General features: G+C 57.0%; 2 protein-coding genes across 2 annotated transcripts; both read right to left on the bottom strand.

Moving 5' to 3' along the window:
- Positions 1-9,311: 9,311 nt before the first annotated feature.
- PRRT4 (proline rich transmembrane protein 4) lies at positions 9,312-23,219 on the bottom strand. The gene is made up of 3 exons (XM_084808782.1): positions 22,479-23,219; positions 21,531-21,650; positions 9,312-11,681 (listed from the first exon to the last, which is right to left on the bottom strand). Exons 1-3 carry the CDS (start codon positions 23,182-23,184, stop codon positions 9,913-9,915), a joined length of 2,595 nt encoding a protein of 864 aa, XP_084664908.1. The 5' UTR covers positions 23,185-23,219; the 3' UTR covers positions 9,312-9,912.
- On the bottom strand, positions 16,577-18,536 carry LOC146339204 (adenylate kinase 8-like). The gene has a single exon (XM_084808783.1). It carries the CDS (start codon positions 18,106-18,108, stop codon positions 16,669-16,671), a length of 1,440 nt encoding a protein of 479 aa, XP_084664909.1. The 5' UTR covers positions 18,109-18,536; the 3' UTR covers positions 16,577-16,668.
- Positions 23,220-24,569: the final 1,350 nt, after the last annotated feature.

Raw genomic sequence — 24,569 nt, 5'->3', positions numbered from 1 at the left:
CTGGTTCTCCCATCTCTTTCAGAATTTGCCACAGTTCGTTGTGATCCACACAATCAAAGGCTTTAGCGCAGTCAATGAAGCAGAAATAGACGTTTTTCTGGAATTCTCTTGCTTTCTCCATGATCCAGCAAATGTTGGCGATTTGCTCTCTAGTTCCTCTGCCTCTTCGAAACCCAGCTTGTACTTCTTGTAGTTCTTGGTTCACATACTGCTGAAGCCTAGCTTGTAGGATTTTGAGCATAACAGATGACAAAGAAAAGGCAGAGGTGCTCAATTCCTACTTTGGCTCAGTCTTCTCCCAAAAGAGGGTTTATGACCCCCCTGGCAAAGGCGAAGTACAGGCTGAAGGGGCAGGATTGCAGCTTGAGAGCGATAGGCATATGGTCAAGGAACACCTAATTACTTGGAATGAGTTCAAATCTCCAGGGCCAGATGAACTGCATCCTAGAGTAATAAAGGAACTGGCAGAAGAACTCTCAGAACCACCACTTATTATCTTTGAGAAATCAGGGAGGACGGGTGAAGTGCCAGATGACTGGAGGAGGGCTAATGTTGTCCCTGTCTTCAAAAAGGGTAAAAAGGAGGAACCTGGGAACTACAGACCAGTCAGTCTGACATCAATCCCTGAAGCACATGATAAAGCAATCCATCTGTAAGCACCTTGAAAACAATGCAGTGATGACTCAATGCCAACATGGATTTGTCAAGAACAAATCCTGCCAGACAAATCTGATCTCATTTTTGATCAGGTAACCTCCCTTGTGGACTGTGGGAATTCTGTGGACATCATATACCTCGACTTCAGCAAAGCTTTTGACAAAGTGCCCCGTGATATCCTGATGAGCAAACTAGCTGAAAGTGGGCTAGATGAAACAACAATCCGGTGGATCCACAGTTGGCTACAGAATCGGACTCAAAGAGTGCTTATCAATGGGACCTTCTCAAACTGGGGAGAGGTAACGAGTGGGGTACCGCAGGGCTCAGTCCTGGGCCCAGTGCTTTTCCACATTTGTATTAATGGCTTGGAGGAGGCAGTGCAGGGAATGCTGCTCAAATTTGCAGATGACACCAAATTGGGCAGGATAGCTAATACTTTGGAAGACAGAAACAAAATTCAAAGTGATCTGGATAGACTGGAGCACTGGGCAGAAAACAGAATGAAATGTAACAGGGATAAATGCCAAGTTCTGCACCTAGGAAAAAGAAACCAAATGCACAGTTACAAGATCGGGGATACGTGGCTCAACAACACTACAAGTGAGAAGGATCTTGGAATTGTTGTCGATCACAAGCTGAAGATGAGCCAACAGTGGGATGTGGCTGCAAAAAAGGCCAATGCTTTTTTGGGCTGCATTCATAGAAGCATCGCTTCCAAATCCCGGGAAGTACTAGTTCCCCTCTACTCAGCACTGGTTAGGCCTCATCTGGAGTACTGTGTCCAGTTCTGGGCACCACACTTTAAGAAGGATGCAGACAAACTGCAGAGGGTTCAGAGGAGGGCAACAAAGATGATCAGGGGACTGGAAACAAAGCCCTGTGAGGAGAGACTGGAAGAACTGGGCATGTTTAGCCTTGAGAAGAGAAGACTGAGGGGAGATACGATAGCGCTCTTCAAGTACTTGAAACCCCTTCGAACCATACTATTCTATGATTCTTCTCCTAGCCCACCTTGCAGAGTTGTTGGGAAGCCAGAATAAGGGGGAAGAGCAACAACAGCAAGGGGGGGGGGAAGCAAGCCAGGTCTAATGAAGAAGGCATCTCCAGTGAAGCGGTCACCGGGGGGGGGGGGGGGCTGCTAGGGACGGCTTGGTGCATTGACTGTGTACAAGTCCGTTTGTGGATTTCTTACTTCTGTAGTTGGGAACCCAGAAATCGGGATACCCTTCAAACTCAGTAGTGCAAGCAATGTACTGCATTTAATTCCATCGCCCACTGACATATTTAGCAGAGGAGGACTAGCAGCGCCAGCAACCTTGGAGTAAGCCACCGAGAAGGCTTTCTCTCCCTCGCCACAAAGTCGGAGGAAGGAGTGGACCAGCTCCCACAGCCCCCTCCCCAGGCCACTAGAAGGTCTCCCGACTTCCCTCCTGCTGTGGAGGAGTGGAGGGGCGGGCGGAGCCATCCATCATGTTACTGGATCCAATGACCAGGGGAGGGGAGGGGGCATGGAGCCAGCAGCCCCCTTCTGTCCTAATGGTTCCGTGCAGCTCAGCCCAGCCACGAAAAGATACAATGTGGAAGGACACGCTATGAGAGCCGCCAGTATACAGGGCCAGTGTAAATCCCGGAAAGCATCTGGAATCAAAAGGACCGGTTTGTAGTGGGATGAAATGCCAGGTGTGAAGAGAGCCCTTGTTTGCATCACGGTTCCATCCAAAGCTGCCTGCAGAGCAGGTGGTGACAGAATTGCTGCTTTGTCACTAGGTGGCACCAATGTGAATAACAGGGTGCTTTGGGGAGTGAAGTGGGCTGGTCTTCTGTGATGGAGCAGCAGCCCCCCTCCCTCCATCCTGCCACAGAAGCCCTCGCGGGGCGTTAGCCTCTTAATCTAACATACTGTTAAGTACTCCTCTAGTCTGTTCTGCTAAGCGTACAAAAGGGGGAAAGCAGAGATGGACCATTTGCTCCTTTGCAAGTTTTGATGCTAAATATTGTCTAGACATTGGATGTCATATTTGACACCTAGTGATATTTGATTCCAAGATTTGATCATTTACAACTGATATTTGGCCGCTGTCAAATTTTCAATACTTGTTTCAGTGCTACAAGATCTCTGGGTCTGATGCTGCAAGCTGTGATGTATACAAGGGCTCCAGAGCTCATTGAGTCCTCCTCTGGCCTCCTGGGCACAATTCAAGCCTTTGCCTTTCACCCAGAAATGGCCTGACTGAGGAGGGGCAACCCAAATCCACCCCCTTCCTGCGAACAGGGCCTGCATCAGCCACACTGCGTGGCTGGGCTGCCGCTGCCTATCTGGGACTTCTTGGGAGACACAGCTTTGGGCCAGAGCCCACAGCCCAGAGAGCGGCAAGCACAGGTGCAGACGTCTTCTTATAATGGTAATCTTGATGGCGCTATGAATTAAGTGAATTTAAAAGGCTAAACTGCACGTGCTTGTGTGTGCTGTTTTTAATCAGGGTTGGCAAACGGCTGTGTTGCTGTAACATGCCGGGAATGCAGAAGCAGTTTTAAAGCCTGGAATGGCAAGAGAAGAGGGGGAAGAGAAATGTAGGTGTGTGCTTCTCAACTGGAGTAATACACACGGCTACCCAAAGCACCCCCCCTCAGACAGTCAAGTCCAGGGTCTAAAACTGCCCAGCTGTGCCAGTGGCACTCAGCTGTCTCCCTGCTTGAACCAGGTGGGGGTCACTGGGGGTCACTGTACCGCCCAGCTCCGGAGGCGTGCCGGCTGCCTTGGTTCCAGTCGCTGCTTGGGGCGTTTCAGGCTTGCCCTGATCGGATTCCCTGGCCAGCCGCAGAGGCCTGGCTGCTGTGCCAGGATGACCCCTTGGCGCCATATCCAGCACACTCCCTCTCAGAGGCAGTCAGGTGCATAAATCCCGGCAGCCAAGGGGAGCGTGAAGACCCGTTTGGACAGAAGCCCTTGCCGTGCCAGCAGCCGTGTCCTGGGCGTGCCCCTGTGAGCGTGTGGGGAGGGCGCCAGGGCTGTTGGGCTGCCCTGGCCAGAGCAATACGCATTCTCTGCGGACACAATTTGGTACGGGGCACAAGTCTCTCTGTGCCCCTCTCAAGCAGCCCTTGTGGTTGTGACCGTGGTCTCGGGAAAGCACAGGGCGTACCTGGGGACATCTCAGCAGCCAAGGGGCCTGGTGTGGCTGAGACACACGCAGGGCCTTTGCGGGTGGCATGCAGGTCTGCAGACCTGGCACAGCTCTTTGGCCTCTGCATGCCCAGCAGGACTAGAACCACAAAGAGTTTTGTGGCACCTTTGATAGCGAGACGTGGATTATGGCAGAAGCATTTGTGGATCAGATGGTCATGCAAGGTAAGGAAAAGGTATGCGAACGGCAAAGCCATTTGCAGTGTGGACACACCTGTTCCCCAGCACTTCATTGGGAGACAAATGGCAGCGCCAAGCTCGGAACGGGGGGATGGCTGCTCCTCCGTGGGGCCGCTCGCGGCGCAAGGGCTGGGAGTGGAGGACGCGCCTTGGGGCCCACAGTCCAAGGGGCGCTCCCTTCCAGGGCCGCTCTTCTTTTGCTGCTCTAGACCCAGCAGCTAATGCCCCAAACAATGGGTGCTGACTGGCTGGGCTCAGTGTGGGCTAGAAAATGTTCTCTGCACACGGTCAGGTGCACTCTCTTCCTTGGTAGGAGGTCACATTTTCCTGCATTCAAAACAGGCTCTGAGGCGTAGTCCAGACTGAGATTTGGCCCTGTCTCGCTCCCCCCGGCCCTCCCCCCTCCTTTGCTTTGGATGCAGCGGCACAGCTCAGGCCCAGCATAATTTCTGAAGTGAGGCAGACAGAGCAACCTGATTCTCTGCAGCCTGGAGGAAAGAGACCCCCTCTGCCCCTGGCCCCAGTGTGGAAAAAGCTGCGTGTATGGCTGGCCCAGATCGATGGGCATCGGTTGCTGGTGCGGGCACTTGGCCCTGGAGGGATGGGAAGCTCTTCTCCAAGCGAAGGAATCTGTGGGCAGGGAAGCAGCTGAGCCACGAGCCACAGCTGAATGGCAGTGGGAGAGTGACAGCTGGAGGCCCAGCCCCTGAGAGGCCTGGCTGTGTGGCACCACTGCAGAGTTGCACCAGGCAGAGGAGCACCGGCTACCATGGTGCTGCAGGAATGGCGCAAATGGCACCTGCCGGCTTGTCTTGTACTTTTTTCATTAGCAAGGTAAAGTATTACTAATGCTGCTATTATTACTATTACTATTACTATTACTACTACTACTACTACTACTACTATCATCAGCAACAGCAGTAAGGGGTATAGGAAATATTTTTGGAGGACTGAGCTGGGTTTGATTTTAAATTGAATTTTTATTGCTGCAGGTTCCAAATACCGTTTTCCTTTGCTCTTAGGTGCAATATATTAATCTTTGTTTTATTGGACAGTGCTTTGGGTATGGTATAGTGAGATAACTATCACGCTTAATAAAAACACTAAAAAGTAATGAATCCCCCTGTTCTATACTGCTCTGCGTTGTCTGGAGGATGGGAGGGATGCAAAGGAAAGCCATAGATAGTGGTGCAACGCTAATAGGTACAGGAGGACTCTCAAAGTCTGGACATGGCAACTACTGGTGGAAGCCATCCAGGAGAGGGCCGCTGGTTGCCCATGGAAGTTAGCTGGGAGCATCCCTGAAGTTCCTTCTGAGTGGTCTCCATCCAGCACATGGAGTAAATCAATGTGATTTGGTTCACATAATCAAAACAAGCCACGGTGGCTTGTTGTGAGCCATGCTGTGTGCTGGTTGCGATTTGTATGATCACTGCCTGGCTGCAGCTTATTGTGTCATCCGAACCCGGGCAGCTTGACTCGGAGGGCTAAACAACCGTCAGATGAACCTAAGCAATCCATGGGTTAATTGAGAGTTGATTAACCCTTAGGGCCAGGGCCGTGGACACAATTGCTCCTGAGCATCCTCTCTCACGAAGTGGAGCCACACCAGCACCCTGGTTATCTAGGGAGCTGGTGGCGATGAAACGAGTCAGAAGACGACTAGAGCAACGTTGGCAGACAATTCGGAGTGAATCCGATTGAACACAGGCTAGAGTCTATTTGAAAGCCTACTCTGTGGCAATATGGGCAGCAAAAAAAAAAAAATTCTGCCACTATTGCGTCAGCAGAGCTGTTTCGAGTGGTCAGGGGTCTTTTATACACCAGCCCACAAGAGGAGAATTTAAACCTCTCGACAGCCCGCTGTGAACAATTTGCTCAGCACATTGCAGACAAAATCGCTTGGATTTGCTCTGACTTGGATGCTCTAGTTGATACAGACCCAGTAGATGTCACTGTGGCCCCTGCTTGTCTGTGAAGGCTGTGCTTCTGTCCCATTTTTTTTTTTAAAGCAGCAGACTGAAAAGAGATGGAAGAGGCTTCAAGGATTTGCATAGAAACACCTATACACGGTGTCCCTCCCCAGATGCCTCTGACGTGTGCATCTTTTGCTATGGCACTTTGGCCTCTTTAATTGGCTAATATGCTCATGGCCTATTTCCTCCCCTTCTACATTTGGACAAACACATTTTCATCTTCATCCCTTTGGGCTAATTTGACCTGAAATGGATGCTTCCCAGCTCATCGGCTTTCCCCCCCGGGTTTAATTTAAAAGCTGCTCTGCCACCTTATCGTTAGTGCCAGCACTCTGGTTCCATTTTGGTTCAAGTGCAGCCCGTCCCTCTTGTACAGGCCTGGCTGGTCCTAGAATGTCCCCGCTCCTCCCTGCACCACCGTCTCATCCACGCATTGAGACTCCTCAGCTTTGTCTAGTTGCCCTTGCGTGTGGAACTGGTGGCATTTCAGAAGAAGCCAACTTGGTGGTCCTGGATTTCAACTTCCTACCTAGCAACTTAAATTTGGCTTCCAGCACCTCATGACTACATTTCCCCACATCATTGGTATGACCATGGACCACGACCACTGACTCCACCCTGGCAGTATGTACCAGGCTATCTAGACAGCATGGGATATCCGCAACCTTCACACCAGGCAGGCAATTCACCACGAAGGCTACATGCCCATCACAAGCCCAGCTGTCTATGTGTCTAATGATTGACTCTCCCACTACCACAAGCCCCCCTCCCCCCAGGGGCACACCCTTGATGCGAGAGGATATTTGCTCTTCTTCCAAGGAATGGGTCCTTTCTAAGGGATCATTTCCCTGTTACTCAGAATGATGCCCTCCTTCTCCAAGACCTGCATTCTTTGTGAGCGCAGAGGAACTGTCACCCAGGGAGTGGGACACCGCTATTAGGTCCCTGAAGGTCTCGTCCACCAGCCTCTCAGCTTCTCCAGGTGAGCAGCCTTGGCCTCAAGGGAATGAACTTGTTCTCTGAGAGCCAGGAGCTCATTACACCAAGCACATACCCACAACTTCTGTCCAGCAGGCAGATAGTCATACATGTGGCACTCAGTGCTATACACTGGATAGCCCCCATACCTAACTGGCTTCTATCTTCCTAATTGGAAAACAAAGTTGTTACTTGGAGAAGGTGGGGAATTCATTTATAGTTATTTATTTACAGTTACTTAATATGAGTAGGGAGGGAAGAGTCAACTGCCCTGGCTTCCTTGCCTTGTTGATAAACTTGCACAGGTGCTTAACTCGCTTGTGTGCTGATGCTGCATCCCTAGGGCTGAGAAGCTTCATCGCTGGGGCTCCTCTGGACAGCTGGCTCCCCCGCAAGCGTACCTCCTGATATAGATAGGCCCAACTGCTACTGCAGTGAATCTAATTGGAGGGTCTTGTTTGAAAAGCAAGGGAGGCTGACTGAGCCCTGTGGTACCCCACTCGTTACCTCTCCCCAGTTTGAGAAGGTCCCATTGATAAGCACTCTTTGAGTCCGATTCTCTAGCCAACTGTGGATCCACCTGAGAGTTGTTTCATCTAGCCCACTTTGAGCTAGTTTGCTCATCAGGGTATCATGGTGGCACTTTGTTGAAAGCTTTGCTGAAGTCAAGATATATTATGTCTACAGCATTCCCACAGTCCACAAGGGAGGTTACCTGATCAAAAAATGAGATCAGATTCATCTGGCAGGATTTGTTCTTGACAAATCCATGTTGGCCTCGAGTAATCACTGCATTGTTTTCAAGGTGCTTACAGATGGATTGCTTTATAACCTCCTCCAGAATTTTCCCAGGGATTGATGTCAGACTGGTCTGTAGTTCCCAGGTTCCTCCTTTTCACCCTTTTTGAAGATAGGAACAACGTTATCCCATCTCCCATCAAGGGGGGTTTGTTTAGCTTGGAAGAAGGGTGTGTAAAGGGAGTCATGAAAGAGGTGTACAAAATTATGCATGGTGTGGAGAATGTGGATAGGGAGACATTTTTCTCCCCCTCTCAAAATACCAGAACCCACTGGTGGGGATCATTACATGAAGATGAATGGTGGGAGATTCAGGACAAAAAAAAGGGGAAAGAGTTCTTAATAAAGCACATAGTTAAACTATGGAATTTGCTACCACAGGATGTGGCGATGGCCACTAATTTGGATGGCTTTAAAAGGGGGTTGGACAAATTCCTGGAGAAGGCTCTCGATGGCTACTAGTCCTGATGGCTCTATTTTACCCCCAGCACCAGAGGCAGTGAGCCCATGTCCACCAGTTGCTGGGGAACATGGGCGGGAGGCGCTGCTGCGCTCGTGCCTGCTTGCGGGTCCCTGGTCGACAGCTGGTTGGCCAATATGCTGGACTGGATGGATGATTCTATGACCCTTGGCCTGAACCAGCAGGGCTCTCCTTATGTTAACCCCCAGGTGAACCATTTAACGACAACTCCAGGTAGGTGCCTCATAACAGCTGAGGCTGTTCCCAGACAGAGGCTCCTAGTGCTACTGGTGAGAAGGCCTTGGGCAGCTGCTCCATCTCCTCCTCCTCAATGGATTCTCTGCTGAAGAGACAAGACGAAAGAAGCAGTGGGGGAACATGGGAAAGCCACGACTGGAAGACAGTGGCTACTCCTGAACAGAAGTCTTCTAGCACTAGCAATCGGAAGGCCTCGTGCAGTGGTTCCATCTTTTCCTCAATGGGTTTTCTCCTTTAAGGGAAAAGATGGAAGAAGCAGTAAGAAAACACAGGAGGGTCACAAGTAGAAGACGATGGAACCCCTGTAAACTCCTGCAAACAAGGCAGGGTGCTAGCACTCTGCAAGCCTCGTCTGGAAACACCCCGAGCGAACCAAGCATGGCAATTCCAGGGTAAACAGCTGGTGTGGAAGCATCCGAAGACATTGATCTGTACAGCTCCAAACAGGTCCCTGCTGGGTTCAGGTGAGAGATCTGTGTGGGGAAAGTGAGGGAGATGGCGGGAGGCTGTCAAGGTGTGCAAGGCAACATACTTCACGTCCTGCAGCAGTTGTGAAGAGACATGGATTGTGCCCCGCTGGTGTCATGTGACTCTGGACCATAACACCATGGGCTAGAGCCCTGGTGGGGGTGTTTGCTGGCCCTCCACGCTGACCTTGCCGAAAGGGGACGGCTGGTCTTTCCTTCCCCTTCTGCCTCTGAACAGCTCAAAAGGTCTGAGGTGGCAGGAGGGATGTTCCTCATGGCATCATGACGGGCAGAAGTGGGAGACCAAGATGCTCAGCTGCCCTCCCCAAAGATGGAACCCAGCCGTTGCTCTTCATACAAGCCTTTTATTGACAATTTAAGGGTTAAAACTCCGTTTCTCACTTCCCCCCCACCCTCAGCCCTGGGGAAAGCGGATCCACAGCACCTTCCTTTGCTTTGGGTTCATCAGCACAGAACAAGGAAAGGGTCTCTTTCGTTGCTACTAAAGGGGGCAAAATCTTGATGCAGGGTGGCCTCCACAGAGGAGAGGCCGGAGATGGGGAGGGGAGTGAGGGGGGAGAGAAGGTGTGGGGTGGCCTCCTTGTAATGCAGAGACCTCAGCAGACCCATGGAGGAAAGGGGTTGTGGGGCAGCCACAGCGGGAGGGGGCTTTGCTTACTGTCATTGCTGTGCCACAGCAGGGGTGCCCTGCCTTTGGGTCTGGGGCAGTGCAGGTCTCTCACCCCCTGGGCTCACACCAGCCCCCCCCCCCGAAGCTGGGCTGCCCTGCCCCGCCCCAACACCCCTGCAAAGCAGGTTCCCCACCCCCTCCGCCCCCTGAGTCAAAGGGCTCTGTAGGGCTGGGAGCAGGGCCTGCCCCACTGCAGGTCCACTGAAAGGCGAGGTTGTGCATGCCTGAGGGGGTCTCCGCCGCCCCCCCGCTCCACGGTGTGGCTACAAGTCAATGGTGTCGCTGCTGATGCTGAGTGTGTCGATCTGCTGGGAAAGGTCCATGAACTCCTCCTGCAGGAGGGCCGCGTCTGCTCCCTGCCGCCCCACAGAGGCCAGGGCCGCTTGGGAGATTGGGGTCAGCACCCACGATTGGCGGCCTGGCAGTGGAGGGGACCAGGGGGGGCTCCCGTAGGCCCCGGGGCCGACAGAGCTGCTTTCCCCAGGGCTGGAGCAGAGCACCGGGGAGCAGGCGCCCGTGGCGCATTTGCGAGCGGAGCTGGAGCGCGCGCTGCCCCGCTGGGGCCCCGGGGACGAGCGGGTGGTGCTGGGGCCGCTGGCCTCCAGAGAGGCCCCTCCGCCCGCCTGGCCCCGGGCCGGCACCAGCTCCCCGCAGGAGGCCGCGCGGCGCAGGCCGCTCTCGGGGGGGGCCCCCCTGGCCCAGCGGAGGGAGAGGGCGCCGCCCGCCGGGAAGAGCCCCTCGCTGCACAGCGCCTCGTCGATGCTGCGCCGCAGGTCGATGGGCGACGGGGGGCGGAAGCCCGCCGTCGGGTCCGCGCCGGCTTCCAGGGCGCCGCCGAGCGGGGCCGGTGGCCGGGCGGCGGGGGCGCAGAGCGGGAGGTCGCCCGCCTCGCCGCGCGTTATGGTGTCGCAGATCGCCAGCTTCTCGCGCGGGGAGAGCGCCCGCTGGCAGCCGCTTGGCGGGGCGCGGGCTTTCCCCGCAGCGTGGCCCGGGGCGAGGCAGAGGAGCGGGCCGCAGCCCTCGGCGGGCGAGCAGCAGGCGGCGTGGAGGCCCAGGCAGGCCAGGGGCAGCCCCACCCCGGCCTCGCACAGCCGGCACGCCAGCTGCAGGGCCCACCACGGCCAGGGCCCGAAGAGCTCCGGAGGGAGGCCGTAGCCCAGGGCGTGCAGGACGGCGTATGCGTGCAGGCCGGCGCTCAGCAGCCCGAAGGAGGCGGCCGGGAGGGCCGTGCGGGCGGCGCGGCGCCACTGGCGGGCGTCGGCGAAGGGGCACCGGCGGGCGGGCGGGGCGGCGCTCTTCAGGGCGTAGGCCTGGGCCGCGTCCGCCAGGCAGTGGAAGACCAGGACGGAGGCGGAGAGCAGGGCGGCCAGGAGGGCGAAGACGCCCCGGGAGGCCAGCAGCAGGACGGGCAGCGGATGCAGCAGGTCAGCGGCCAGGATGGCCCCGGCGGCCACCGAGAAGTGCAGCAGGACCAGGGCGGCCAGCAGGCAGGGGTGCCGGAGGCCGGGGCCTGTGGAGAGCCTGGCCCGGGCGCGCAGCGAGAGCAGCAGGAGGGTGACGGCCAAGGCGGAGGTCAGGCAAGGGAGCGCCAGGTCCTGCAGCAGCTGCACGGCGAAGCCTGGCAGGCGCTCCAGCTGGCCGCCGGCAGCGCCAAAGAGGAGAGCGGCCCGGCCCCCGCCGGCCCCCGCCAGCAGCAGCTGAAGCGCCGCCAGAAGCTTGCAGCTGGCCGGCTGGCGGCACAGCAGGCCCAGCAGGCCCAGAAGCGCAAGCAGGGCCAGGAGGGCGAAGAGGGCGCCAGCCCCATAGACGTGGGCCTCCCAAGCCAGGCCCCACTCGGCCAGGGCGGTGCTCCAGTCCCCGTGCAGCGGCACACAGAGGGGCCAGGCTGGCAGGAGCAGCGCGGCCAGCGGGGGCGAGCCAGGCTCGGGCAGGGGCGAGCCACAGTCCTCGGGGTGTTCAGGCAGGCAGCCGGGCAGAGCCACAAAAGCGCCCCCACTGCCCAGCGTGGCGGCCAGGCTGCTGGATGTCCGCCCTGCAGGGAGAGAAGATGGAGAGGCCTGTCAACAAAAGGGGCTATTGAAGCATACAGCTGTGATCCAGCCCCTGGGGATGTCACCCAGGGGAGTGACAGCCAGGGGAGGTGTAAAGCTGTATGCAAAAGCCTCCTCAGAAGGCTGTTCTGGGCTGTGGAGGGGGTGCCTAGGGCCAAGGAAGGGCCAGGGCCTGAGCTCTGGGCTAGTGTCGTTCATGGGACGATCCTCCCCGGCCGTGTGGTGGGGCACAGCCTCCTGCACAGCCCTCCAGGGCAGCCCCAAGTAGAGCAGAATGTCCCGCACAGGGCAGAGGAGGGCAGGCTGGAAGGCATGAGGGCAGCAGCAGGACAGGGCAGCCGGAGGAAAGGGGGCCTCTCCGGGGCATCAGGGAAGGGCTTGCCAGCCAGGCCCTTTGCGGGCGAGGTTTGGCTTCAGATATGAGAGTTGCCGTGGGGAGGGCGGCAGATCGGGCCTGCAAAACCCCAGCCGCCCCACCCGCCACGCTTGGGTGCATTTTGAACATGGCTGTTTGCAGCCTTTGTTCTCCCAGTCTGTGGCTCCTTTGGCACCGTTTTTCTCCTTTACTGGAAAGGGGATCTTTGCTGCATCATCTCAGCCAGTTTGGGGCATGTCAGGTGGACGGTGCCACATAACCAGCCAGATGGGGGTGCCTGATATCCTTGAACTCTCCTGCGTCCACCCTCTGGACCAGGGGGTTGGGGGTGCAACCAGGCAGACGCTCCCGGTCTTACTCCTCTGCGCTGGCAGCTTGATTGCCACTAGGCCTGCATGACTTTCCCCTGACCCAGCTCTAGCTGGGCGTAGGGACACATGACTAGCTGGGTCAGCATGGGAATGGGGACATGCGCTGGGATGCACATTCCCTTGCAAGTAAAGTGAAGTGCATGCGCTTGGATTGGGGCAAGGGACTATTGGCCCAGTTGCTCTTGCGGGGTGTGTGTGCGCTTTTCTCCTTTCCCTGACAGCACACCCCCCCCCCCCACGATCATCCTGTACGGTTCACACATGGTTTGGGGGAAAACAACCACAGGGGACCATTTTGCGGGGGCCAAAGTGTTTGTGACATGCACCCCCCTCCCATCTTGCTTGCCTGGCGAGTGCTTCTCAGTGTTCAGGCTGTGGTTTCCCTCTAGAGGGACACAACTCCATGCCTTTGGAGTACGGGGCACAGCCCTCTAGCTGGGCTGCTGTCAACTCAGTCCCTTGGAAGCCTTCAGAGGCCGAGCAGCCTGCAAAGTGAGTTGCTCCAGAAAGGGCCAGGATTGCCTTCTTTGTGCAGAGCGGGCACAATCCAGCCAGTGCAAAGCCCTTTTAAGTCCCACTGATTTCAGTGGGAGAGATTTGAGCCAGTGTTTTGTTCCCCACTGAAATCAGGGCAGGCAGGGGCTTAGCTTGCTGACATTTTGGCTGGATGGTGTCCAGACAGGCATCACTGTTTAGTGTGGGATGCCACGGAGATCTTTTCAGTCACGTCCAGGATGCCGTCGTGTTTGTTGCTGCTGCTGGTGCTAATACTACCGCTACCTGCAGCAGCATTTATAAATTGCCCCTCTGCCCACCAGGGCCTCGCAGCAACACCACAATACAGCGAGATCACCACAGCCTAAAAGCAGGAACAGAAACTTCTTCGGAACAACCCAGAGAGCGACATCAGCACCCACCAAAGTCCCGACAAAACAGGGCCGTTTTTTACCGCCTGTTTAAAACTTGATCAGGGTGGAGCCAGCCTGGCTGCCCCAGAGAGGAAGTGCCGCAGTCTGGCTGCTGCAACAGAGAAGGCCCTGTCCCATGTGCCCAGCAGCCTTGCCCCGCTTCGTGGTGGGACGTACAGCAGCCATGCGGGTTCCTGTGTGTTGGCTTCTTAGGCCTGGTTAGAAAACACTCCTGCTGGCAAAAGCCCACAGACAAACAGCTCACGGCCAGCTGTCTCCTCCACTGTGAGCTGAAAAATCTCTTTGTTCTAATCTGAGGGAGGGAGAGCTGCAATATCACCCAAGTCTCCTTCCCCAATGTTACACTGTTCACATGAGTAGACCACACCCACGCACAGTTATTTACGGACATGTAGTCAGCAAGAATGCAATTATTTCCAGAAGGGTTGTTGATGCTCTTGCTACAGCAAAGAGTCTTGTGAAGGAATGTAGCCCATGAAAGCTTCTGCCATTATAAGTCTGTGAGTCTTTGAGGTGCCAGAAGTCGTTCTGGTTCTGGTTGCAAGAATATCAGTGGAACCCATTACACAGAATGTCTGAATCTGCTAGCGCAGAGGCGTACATTCATAACTACTTGGGTTTTTGTGTTTCCCAAGGAGCATATTTTTATTTGCTGTGTTATCTAGGCAATTCGGTGAGTTTTCAACCTGATGAAGCGTTTACTCCAATTTCCTTCCTTCCTGGTTCTTGGGACTGGGAAGGCAAAGAGTCATTGGCCAAGCTAGGTAAATGCCAGCCCCCGGCCAAGACATATATGTTTTTCCTTCCTTGCCCTCTCCCTTGAGCATTCAGCCTGAGAAATAGTTCTGTATAACTCAAAAGCTTGCAATGTCCAGTTTAAATGCTGGCTGATCCAAAGAAAAGCTGCCTCATAGGATCTATACCCCTTCCCCTTCCACCTTGCTGCCAATATCCCCTCCTGCAGGCATAGCCTGTCCCTATTATCTCCTGTTCTCCTGATAAGGTCACAGCAACTACTGGCTAATCCCCCTTCAGGGCTGGAGAGGATGCTGGGAGGCTTGCGTAGGTGCCAAACAGCTCCAACCTGGTGTGTGTGAAAAGAGGAGACATGATTGTGCAGCCACCTCCAGCAGCCTGTGGGACACAAATGGGGAGGGCACAGGAGATCCTGGGTTGGATCAGGTATCCTCCCCGAAGAGCAAACCTATGATCAGGGCACCCCCTGGCTCTGCAACAGGAGAACCACTTAAACCCCCTCAAACTATGGCCAGCGGAAATGTAATTAGCACCCTGCCCCCCCCCCCACTTTTCCTCTGCCGAAGCAGCCCAGACAGGATCTATGATGAGTTTACCGAAGAGCTTATTCCATCTTTTGGACTCCAAGTGCCACTTGCCTGATGAAGTGTCCTGTGAAACAGGAAAGCTTGCACCATCTGAAACAACTTCTTGGCCCTCTAAATAAGCCCTGTGTCACTGTTTCTATGCCTCTCTTTCCAAGGGTCAATCTGCCACTGCTTTCTTTTTGATGGCACATGTTGATTTGCATTTAAAGAAAACCATTAAGTGCATTTTACTTTCCCAGGTTTTTTAGTTGTTCTTAAGCGTGTGTAAGACTTTAGATCTTACCCTGCTGCTGGCTTTTTACTCTCGTTTTATTCTGTTTTAAACTTCTAAAGGTTTTATACTACGTTTTGTCATGTTGCACCTTAGGGCTTTAATTTATGTGAAGCACCCAGAAAGCCTTGGCTATTGGGTGGTATAAATATGTAATGGCTGGCTGGCTGGCTATGTTGTGCAAGTAAAAATAATGGAAGAGATTTCTTGCCTGCCAGCTTCATGGGTAGGGCGAGAGAAAGGGCCTGTGGTGGCCAAGAACAGCTTGAGCAGCAGCTCCCACCTGGGCGGCAAAGCTACCCCAGCTGACTTGGCCGGAGGCGAACCCCTCAACCGGTGGTCCTGGGATACGCTTCCGGTACTTGCATGACATCTCGAGCAACAAAGTCTTTCTCAGCCGGACTGAGAGGAGGGTCAACGGGGTGGGGTGGGAGGGAAGAGGGAAGACTCGCCTGGAGGAACAATAGCTCCCGCCTGCCGGCTGCTGTTTGCAGAGGCCCAAAGCACACAGGCGCGCCGAGGGGCCAGGACTCGGAGCAAACACCAGGTCCCGCTCAGCTCACACAGGCAGACAGGAGTGAGAGAGGCCTCCTGTTCTCCAGCCCTGTTGTCTGCTCCTGCTCACGGCAGCCTGCACCTCTGAGTGATATTTTGTGAAATGTGTTTTCTGTAGACTGGCTGACAGGAATTGGAGGACACCCCCGCACCCCAGATCCCAAGCCCATGACTGCAGTTCCCATCACTTTCCACATCTGATCAGAAACGCTGGTGGGCACTCCAGAATCCATGTAGTTCCCAACATATCCAGTGGAATGAGTGCGCACCTCACTCATGGGGAGACCAGCGTGCTCCCGGGGAGACCCAGGTTTCTCTGGAACATACGGAGCCAGATCCTCGGGTCTCCCCTCCTGGGGAAAATGCGTCCACCCCTGCGCCACATTGTTACATTTGCCTTTTCCTGCGGCTTCTCCAAATGCTGAAGACCCTCCTGGAGATGGGGCTGCCTAGCGCTGTGCCTCGAAGGGCAGCCACCGCCCACCATGGCTTTGCCCACTTCCAGCAGCCCTGTGGGGCTGTGGAAAACGGTGGGGCTGTGGAAGCCATGCCCCAGGCAGAGGCTGGATTCTCCCTGACCCCCCTGGCACAGCTTCTTCTGGAAGGGGATGATGGCATCTGTGATCTCTGGGTTGTGCAAACTGCCCCGTAACCTGCGACACCTGCAAGCACTTTGGGCTGCAGGGCACAGGGGGCCGGGGCTACCAGAAGTGAAGCAGACAGCTATCCAGGATGGGGAAAGTGCAAGGCCCGGGGCTGCTGGTTGGAGCTGGCCTGATGTCCCTCCCAGCATTACTTTTCAGTGGCAAGGCATGGCCCTCCAGCAAGTGAAGCAGTCCTGAGAAGAGTGCCTCTGAGCATGTGCAGAACATCTCCCTCTCTCTCGCCGCCTAGCAAGCACAGCCAGTCTGCATCTCTTTGGAGGTGGGCATCAGGGGCGTTGCTTCCAGAGGTTAGCCGCTGTGTGATGCCCTCTCAGAGCCCAGGAGCCACTAGCGCCACATTTGAAGGAAGCAGCCACAGTTAAGCCAAAGTAGGTTTATTCTCTCACTCGCTCAACCCGAGTCCCCTGGAGCACAGTGTGGCCACGTGGCCAGAGCCGCGGGCATCCCTCCCTTCGGGCTCACGGACTGGGGACTGGGAGTGGCTTGACCAGGCAGCTCTCGATGTACTCGAAGATGGTGCAAGGGTCTTGGTCCGCGTTGAGGAAGACGGAGTCCTCGTAATACTCCTCCAGCTCGGCCGCCTGGCGGTTGTAGAAATCAGCCTTCCTCCCCACTCGCTGAGGGTCGTCCTTGGGGTTGCGGCGCAGGCGCCGGCGCACCTCCTCGTCTGCTGGGGGCTTGAAGATGGCGTGGCACCTCTCCCCCGAGACAGGGTCTGTGGCACGCTGGCAGATGCGCTGCATGGCTACCTCAGTGGGCACACTGAGGAAGAAGACGCGGTTGGGCTCGTAGCCCGTGTGCTTGATGATGTCGGCTTGGTCCACATCGCGGGGGAAGCCGTGGAGCACCCAGCCGTAGGTGAGGCAGTCGTCCTGGGTCAGCCGATCCTTCAGGATGCGCAGAACAATGCTGTCGCTCACTGGGTAGCTGCTTTCGAAGAAGGGCCTGATAAGGTCGCCCATCGGCGTGCCCGCAGCCACCTTCTCCCGCAGCAGGTCCCCAAAGAAGATGTTCACCAGCCCATATTTCTGGTTCAGCAGAGCTGCCTGCAAGCTTTTGCCGCTGCCCGGTGGGCCCAGGAGGAGGACTCGGGGGATGAAGGGGGCTTCTGAGCGCGGACGGCTCTGCACAAAGTTCAGGGCTTGGGCAAAGACATCCACGCAGGGCTGGTCGGCATTGATGGTTTTGTGGTTCTCCTGGTAGGTCTGGAGGATGCCTGGGATGTTGCGGTGGCTCTCCAGCAGGCGCCTGGCGGTGGCATGCTCTGAGATGTCCTCCGGCCTCACCAGGCGCTTCTGCACGGTGAAGTCTATTGGCCAGTCAAAGGTGGTGTGGTACACCTCTTGGGTGATGGGGTCAATCAGCTTGCCCAGGTTCCTCTCCACCAGCACCACGTCCGGGGCGTGGAGCACAATGACGTGCCGTGGGGCAATGCCCACCACCTGGAGCCGCAGGGCCTGCTGCCTTGTCTCGGGAAAGCCATCCAGCACCCAGCCCAGCTTCACACAGTCCACGTCATTCAAGCGCTCCTCCAGAAGGGAGGCCCACAGGTCGTCGGGAATTGTCTCCTCCTTGGCTTGGTAGGCCATGGCCTCTCTGGACCTCTTGAGCAGCTTGAGCGACACGAGCTGCTGGGGGCAAAGGTATGCTGCGCTGAGGTGCTTGCAGATCCATCGCGCGATGGTCGTCTTCCCAGAGGCGGGGGGGCCCACGATGACGACCCTGGGCACCTCCTCGTTGTCTTTCTTCAGGTGTTGAATCATGAAGTTAATGGGATCGGTGGGCTGGTGCACCAGAAGGGCTTCCGTCAGGCCCTGCATGAGCTGGAAGATTTTGTGCCTCTCGGCATAAAGCGCCATCACTGGGGGGATCTTGTGGGGCTTGCTCGTGGCATCCATCTCTCACAGCTGAAGCTGCCAACTAGCCAGATTCTCAAGCAGGTTTTGCATTCCAAGGTTGCCTAGCAGTGGCTGGTGAGGTCACCATCCATAGAAGCAGCGCATGGAATGCATGATCCATGCCCAGAGCTCAGGACCATCCCTGGGGCAGAGCCAGACCACCGTTTCCTGTGAAGCGGGCACCTGAACACATGCCCTGGAGCAGCTGCAGCCACCTGGGGAAACGGCAGTTGATCTATAGGCTCCAGCTGTGTGCTGAGCTGGCCGTTTAGTGAAGGGACTGTAACGGGAACATGGTGCCCCATTAAGTGCCATGTGGAACCGGTTAGGCCTCATCTGGAGTCCTGTGTCCAGTTCTGGGCACCACACTTTCAGAAGGATGCAGACAAGCTGGAGAGGGTTCAGAGGAGGGCAACAAAGATGATCAGGGGACTGGAAACAAGGCCCTATGAAGAGAGACTGAAAGAACTGGGCATGTTTAGCCTTGAGAAGAGAAGACTGAGGGGAGATATGATAGCGCTCTTCAAGTCCTTGAAAGGTTGTCACAGAGAAGAAGGCCAGGATCTCTCCTTGATCATCCCAGAGTGCAGGACACGGAAGAATGGGCTCAAGTGACAGGAAGCCAGATTCCGGCTGAACATCAGGAAAAACTTCCTGACTGTTAGAGCAGTACAACAATGGAACCCATTCCCTAGGGAGGTGGGGGGCTCTCCCACACGGGAGGCGTTCAAGACGAGGCTGGACGGCCAGCTGTCAGGGATGCTCTGACTGGGACTCCTGCACTGAGCAGGTGTTGGACTCGATGGCCTTGTAGGCCCCTTCCAGCTCTGCTCTTCTATGGTTCTATGGACCACCATTTTAATTCTGCTTCCGGCTGATTGTGGAAGAGCCTCGGCAGCGCTGAAGGTTTGCGTTGGAGCTGGAAACCGCATGGCACATTTGTTTCCTGCATGGCCTCCTTTGCTTCCCCTTCAATCCCCAAACTGTGATGTTTTCCAAATGAACTCATGTTCTGTCCTTTCTGAAAACAATCTCTTGTTCCTTGCTTACAAAGCTGCCATGCTTCAGGCTGAATTTGAAGGGTTGGGCATGGGGGCATGCCCAGAGACAGATGCAGTGTTGGTGGATGCACAAGGGGAGCTACTTGGAAGGGTGGCGGGGGGGCAGGCAGGGAGGTGCACAGAGGATGAGCCAGCTGGGCTGCAGGGAAGGGAGCCAGCCAGGTGCCCAGAGATGGCAGCTGGCAGGTCCAGTGGCTCATGCACTCGCCTAGGGAGGACTTTGAACCAGGAGGTGGTGTCTACTGGGTCCTGGAGCCTGACACATCTGGCACATGCAGCTGTTTGCCCATGTTAAGGTGCTGTCTCCAACTAGTGGTGGGAGTGGGTGGCCATGCGGATAGCATCACTGATCTGATTTGGGGATGAGAAGGGATCTTTCCACAGGCCAAGCTGGCTTGGCTGCTTAGGAGATCCTCTTCCAGACACTGCCTGCACGGCTTGCTCCACTGGCGCAAGCAATCTGGAGCGACTGCCTCCAAAAGGTTTTCCTTGCAGGCTGCCATTTCTCTGCTTGTGTGGCAGGTGGGCTGGACTGCAGAGCCTATTTGGGGGCAGGAGGGAGGGGCCGGTGCTGCTCTGGGAAGCAGGTTGGGCGCGATGGGCCTCTTCTGGCTCAGTGCTCTGATTTGGAGAGGCTCTCTGCACCTCCAGCACCTGCCTTTCCTCAATGGACACCATGGAGCTGGCTCTGCGGCACGGCTGCGGAGCAGCAGGAGAGGGGCGGTTTGGAGGGACCAGATGGCCCTCAGTGATGGAGAGCCTGGGCAGAGCCAGTCCTCACCCTCCAGACTGCTCAGACACAGGAGTGACAGGGTCCCCAGGTGGCACTGCTCTGCCAGGCTCCGGGCACGGAGGATGGCAATGGTGGGCTGGCTGGATGTTAATACCACTTGGCACTCCTCAGCCAGGGTAGGCATGGCTCTGTTTGAAATATGACAAGTACTGACTGCAGCATGTTCTCTTCAGGAATGGAATGGAGCTGGGGGGGGGGAGCCCTCCAAGGCTTTGTTGGAGTTAGTCTTCACAGATATTCCCCTGCCACAAGATAAAATGCAGGGAGGTGAAAAAGAGCAAAAGGGGGTGAAGGCAAGTGGGCTTTATAAGGTTGGAACACAAGGAACAATGGCCCGTGGTTACCTCCTTGGGACCAGAGAAGCACCGGATGGCTTCAGAAAGTATTGCATCGGGGGGGGGGGGCAAGGGCACCGCAGGCCCTGGAGTGCCCCCCATGCCCACCTGGGCTGCAGGCAGGGCTGCCAGAAGGGGTAGCTTAGGGCACCAATAAGCCCTGGAAGGACTATTCACAGCATCACAGAGGTTTGGGGGCACAAATCTGGGAAAGGGCAATCCTGCCATGGGGCAACAAAACATCCTCAGCCAATGCTGCCTGGAGCCCTCTGAGAAAAGGTGCTGCAGTGCCGGGGCTCCCTCCAGCCAGCAGTTGGCTGCTGCTCCAATCTCCAAGGACAAGAAGGCAGGGAATTTGACATGTAAGCCTCATGGAGGAATTAGAGGTGGATCCTTCATCTGTTTTAATTTGCTTTATATTTTATTGAACAGTATTTTTTGAAATCTGCCATTATCTGCCTTGACTATGGCATTGCTGAAATACAGGGGTGGAATGTTTTTGAAATAAATATATTTTAGAAAAAAGATACTTAATCTGCTCCCTTTAATTTTGAAGTTCTGTGCCTTGTACCTCCTTCTTGACCCATGCTGCTCAGTGCAAGATAGTTCAGCAAAGCAATCCGAAAGGGGCTCAGATGCATTTACTCTGATCTAGCAAGCTCAGCTCAGCTCAACTCTGGGACAGCTTAGCATTTCCTAACAACACTGTTTAAGACACCTCCTTGCAGGCCAAATAGACCCTAGTGGGGGCAAAAGCCAGGAAATCATCTTTCCAAACAGATACGTATTTCCAAGCAGCCTTACCATCCTTAGGACCTCCCCGTGAAAAGGAAGCACATGCGTGTGCGTGTGCCTTTTGGCACACCCAACACAACGTGGAACCCGCTGGGCCTGACTGCTCAGGTGCTGCCCCTCTGTGGCACTGGTGGGCCCCTTCCACAGCTCAGGTGGGAACTCTGCGAAGACCAAGCTCTCACACAGCCCTTGCACAACCTCCCGGCCAGCCTTGTCCTGCATTCCTGGCCATCGCTTGACCTGCCGAGCCAGCTCTTCTCCGCATCCACCTGCCTGGCGCCATAGAGCCTGGAGCTCAGGCGAGCCCTTCCCTCCTGCAGAGAAGGGCAAGCAGGGGAGGTGACAGAGCCCCAGATCAACCACGCTCACTCGCACACAGAGCTCAGTAAACAGAAGGAGGGCCCAGCGCGGGCGCGGCCCCGCCGACGATGCTCTCACCTGGCCCGAAGGCCCGCTCTGGGGTTGGGCGGGAGTCCCCAGGTCGCTCCCCGGTGCTGCCTGCGCCGTTCCACTCTGGTGGCTCCCACGTCTCTGGGGGCAGCGTGGGTCCAAAGAGACCTGGGCAGAGAATCGGGGCATTGGAAGGGGCTCAGTGGGGCTGCTTCTCGAGGCCCCGGCCCCGGCGTCATCCCTGCCCTGCGAGCCTCTGAGCACGGAGGGCCCTGGCCGGCTCGTTCTGCAAGCAGCGCCGTCTTCCTCGCGAGGAGGCAGGTCTGCTGCCTCGCGCCAGCACCACCGGCCCCGCCCCGCCCCGCCCCGCCCCGCCCCGCCGCCCCTCCGCAGCGCGGCCCCCGCGGGCCAAAGAGGCGGCCTGCGCTTCAGGCACCGCGCCCTGCTTCAGCGGCGCCCTGGAGGCGCCCGACGGGCCGCGGCCGCTTGCCGTGCTCGCCCGGGCCTGCTGGCCTGCGCGGGCGGCCGCGGCCCCTCGGCCTCCCTCACGACCCGCGCTCTTCCCCAGCAGGCACAGCCGGCCAGCATCTGCCTCCCGCGGCCCCGGCCCGCCGCCTGCAGCGCGTCCGCTGCGGCTGCGCTCGCCCCTCCGGCGCGCTACTCGCCGCGGCGGCCGCGCTCTTCCCGGGGCCGGGCCTGTCTTGCTCCGAAACGGCCTCGCTGCCAGGGGCCCGGCGCCACCCAGCCTTCGCCTCCCGCGGCGGCCGGCAGGCGCCTCGGGGAAGCCCGGAGCTGCAGCAGCGCCTGGCAGGGAGCGCCCGCGGCTCGTCCTCGCGGCCGGCAGCCCGCTGGGCCCCGGCGGACACCGGGGGCGGCGCGCGGGCGTCTCCCTGGTGGCCCCCGAGGAGGCCGCCCCTCCCCGCGCCAGGGCCTTCCGCCCCCGCCCCGGCCGCACCGCGCCGCGCCCCTGCTCCTCGGCGGGCAGCCGATACTCACCAGGCGCGCCCGGCTTGCCGGCGATCTCCGAGGGGCCCACCCCGAGGCCGGGGAGGCGCGGATGCCGCCCGCCTGCGCCGCCGCGGCTGCTGTTGGGCGCCAGGCTGCCGCCCTTGCCCAGGCCGGCCGTCAGGTCAAGGCCAATCTGGAACTCGAGCTCTCCGCTGTCCGCCCGGCTGGGCACGGCCAGCTCCTTCTTGGTGAGCCGTGGCCAGAGCGCGAGCGGGGGCTGGGCAGTGGGTCCGGGAGCAGCCGGGAGGTCGGGGGCGGCACGTGCTGGGGCGCCGTCCCAGGCCCACGCCCCGGGGCCCGAGGGCATCTCCGCGGGACCAGGGGCCAGCCAGCCGGAGCCCCCCAGGGCCTCTGCCCAGAAGCGGCTGCCTGGAACCTCAGGGTGGCTGGGGGCCGCCGGCCGGGTGGGGGGCAGGCCAGGCTTTGCACTGGCTCCCCCCAGCCCTTCGCCTGGCCGGCCCTTGCCCTGACTCCGCACCTTGATCTTGAAGTTGAGCCCCAGGTTCAGCGACAGGGAGGGGGCTTCGCTGTGGGTGAGCAGCCACGTGGGGGTCACCGGAGGGGCCGGAGAAGTGCTGGAGGCCTGGGGGCCGTGGCTGGGCTTGTTCTCGGTGGGCACCAGGGCCTGGAGTGTGTGCAGGGGCAGCCCGGAGCCCAGAGGGGGCGGGCACAGCAGTGCCAGGAGCATCCACATTGGCCTCGGTCTCGCGGTCCAGCAGCTCTCGCAGGAAGCACCTGAGAAGGGGAAGGCGAGGGGCGCTGAGCCGGGCTGGAGCTGCAAGGGCAGCGGGGGCTGTGTGCAGGGCAGCCCCAGGGCCTCCCCGAGGGCTTCGGCCCAGCCCCAGAGCCATCGCCACATCTCCTGCCCTGAAAGAGTGGGAACAGGGATCCCCCAGAGATGGGTGCTGGAAAAGAGGGACCTTGCCCAGTAAACAGCCAGTCACCGCAGATGTAAAATGCCCTCCCGCCTTTCCCCATAACATAATGTATTCGGGATGCACATATAGTTTGAACAACACCCAGCAGAATCAGAACCAGTGGGAGGGGCTAAACGGGTGGGCTTGTGAGTTTTCTTAAGCCCCCCCCCCATAATTCAGGGGGAAATGACGACACTGCCCATCCCATTTTCAGTTCCATTCTCAATTATCCCTAACGCGGAATTCACCTTTTTCACAGCTGCCGCCCTGAGGCTGGATCAGACCAAGGGTCCATCTAGTCCAGGATTCTGTTCACACAGTGGCCCGCCCTGTCTCATTTGTGCTCAGCCACAAGCGGTCCAGACCTCATCAGAACCATCAGACTGAGACCGTTGGGCCCAAGTCTCTCCGGCACTAGGGCCCCAAGAGCCCTTTTCAGACGTTTATTCTGGGTGAAACAAACGTAACTTTGGGGCGTGGCAGGAGAGGGGAGGTGTGATGCTGCCACGGCTGCTGCTTCCCGGAAGGACGCACCTTTGTTTCAATGCCTGAAGCGTCCCTGGGCTCTCTTGAGATGCTGAAATTAGGCCCATGGGAGGTGGGTGGGGCCTGCAGCTGTAGTGCCACCCTGAGTGCCATTTTTAGTAGAAAAGCGGGGCAGAGAACAAATCAATACATAAAATATGGTGCCACTCCCCCTCACCCCCGCCGCAATGTGGATGCATTCTGCCCAGAATGGAAGTTGAAAAGCACTTCTGTTGGCAGCCGTGGGCATTTCTCCCCAAAGCAAATGCCAGCTTCAGACGAAGGGTTTTTCTCAGGCCACAGCGGGGAGAGGAGAGTTAAACTCCCCCTCCATGCATGCTGCAAGCCGGAGTGTCACCTTGACCCCACCTTCCGCTAATGCTGTTTGCGGTTTTAAAACAAAGCCAAACCCTGTGCATTCAATGCAGACACTTATTTATCCTCATGTCTAGTTTGGCCCTCAGGTCAGCCCCCACCAGTACAATGGAAAGAAGAGTGGCTGACCTCACTGCCATTTCTTTACAGCACGTATAACCTGCTCTGTATCTGAAGAAGATGACAGTGGGAGAGGGGAAAGGAAGAAAAACAACGGACAAAAGAATAAAGATATTTTAAACCAAGTTATGCCAATGAAACC

The sequence above is a fragment of the Heloderma suspectum genome, chromosome 7 (assembly GCF_057233095.1).
Source record: "Heloderma suspectum isolate Gila_16-S chromosome 7, 16-S_ref, whole genome shotgun sequence".
NCBI lineage: Eukaryota > Metazoa > Chordata > Lepidosauria > Squamata > Helodermatidae > Heloderma > Heloderma suspectum.
The sequence above is the reverse complement of the archived record's forward strand: the minus strand, read 5'-3'. Positions and strand labels throughout refer to the sequence as shown.

Excerpts from the sequence above, each read along its gene's own strand:
- LOC146339204 (XM_084808783.1), bottom strand. The coding sequence starts at position 18,108 with ATGGATGCCACGAGCAAGCCCCACAAGATCCCCCCAGTGATGGCGCTT.
- PRRT4 (XM_084808782.1), bottom strand. The coding sequence starts at position 23,184 with ATGTGGATGCTCCTGGCACTGCTGTGCCCGCCCCCTCTGGGCTCCGGG. Across the intron at positions 21,651-22,478 it reads CGGCAAGCCGGGCGCGCCTG|GTCTCTTTGGACCCACGCTG; the intron begins GTGAGTATCGGC and ends TTCTCTGCCCAG. Across the intron at positions 11,682-21,530 it reads AGAGCGGGCCTTCGGGCCAG|GGCGGACATCCAGCAGCCTG; the intron begins GTGAGAGCATCG and ends CTCTCCCTGCAG.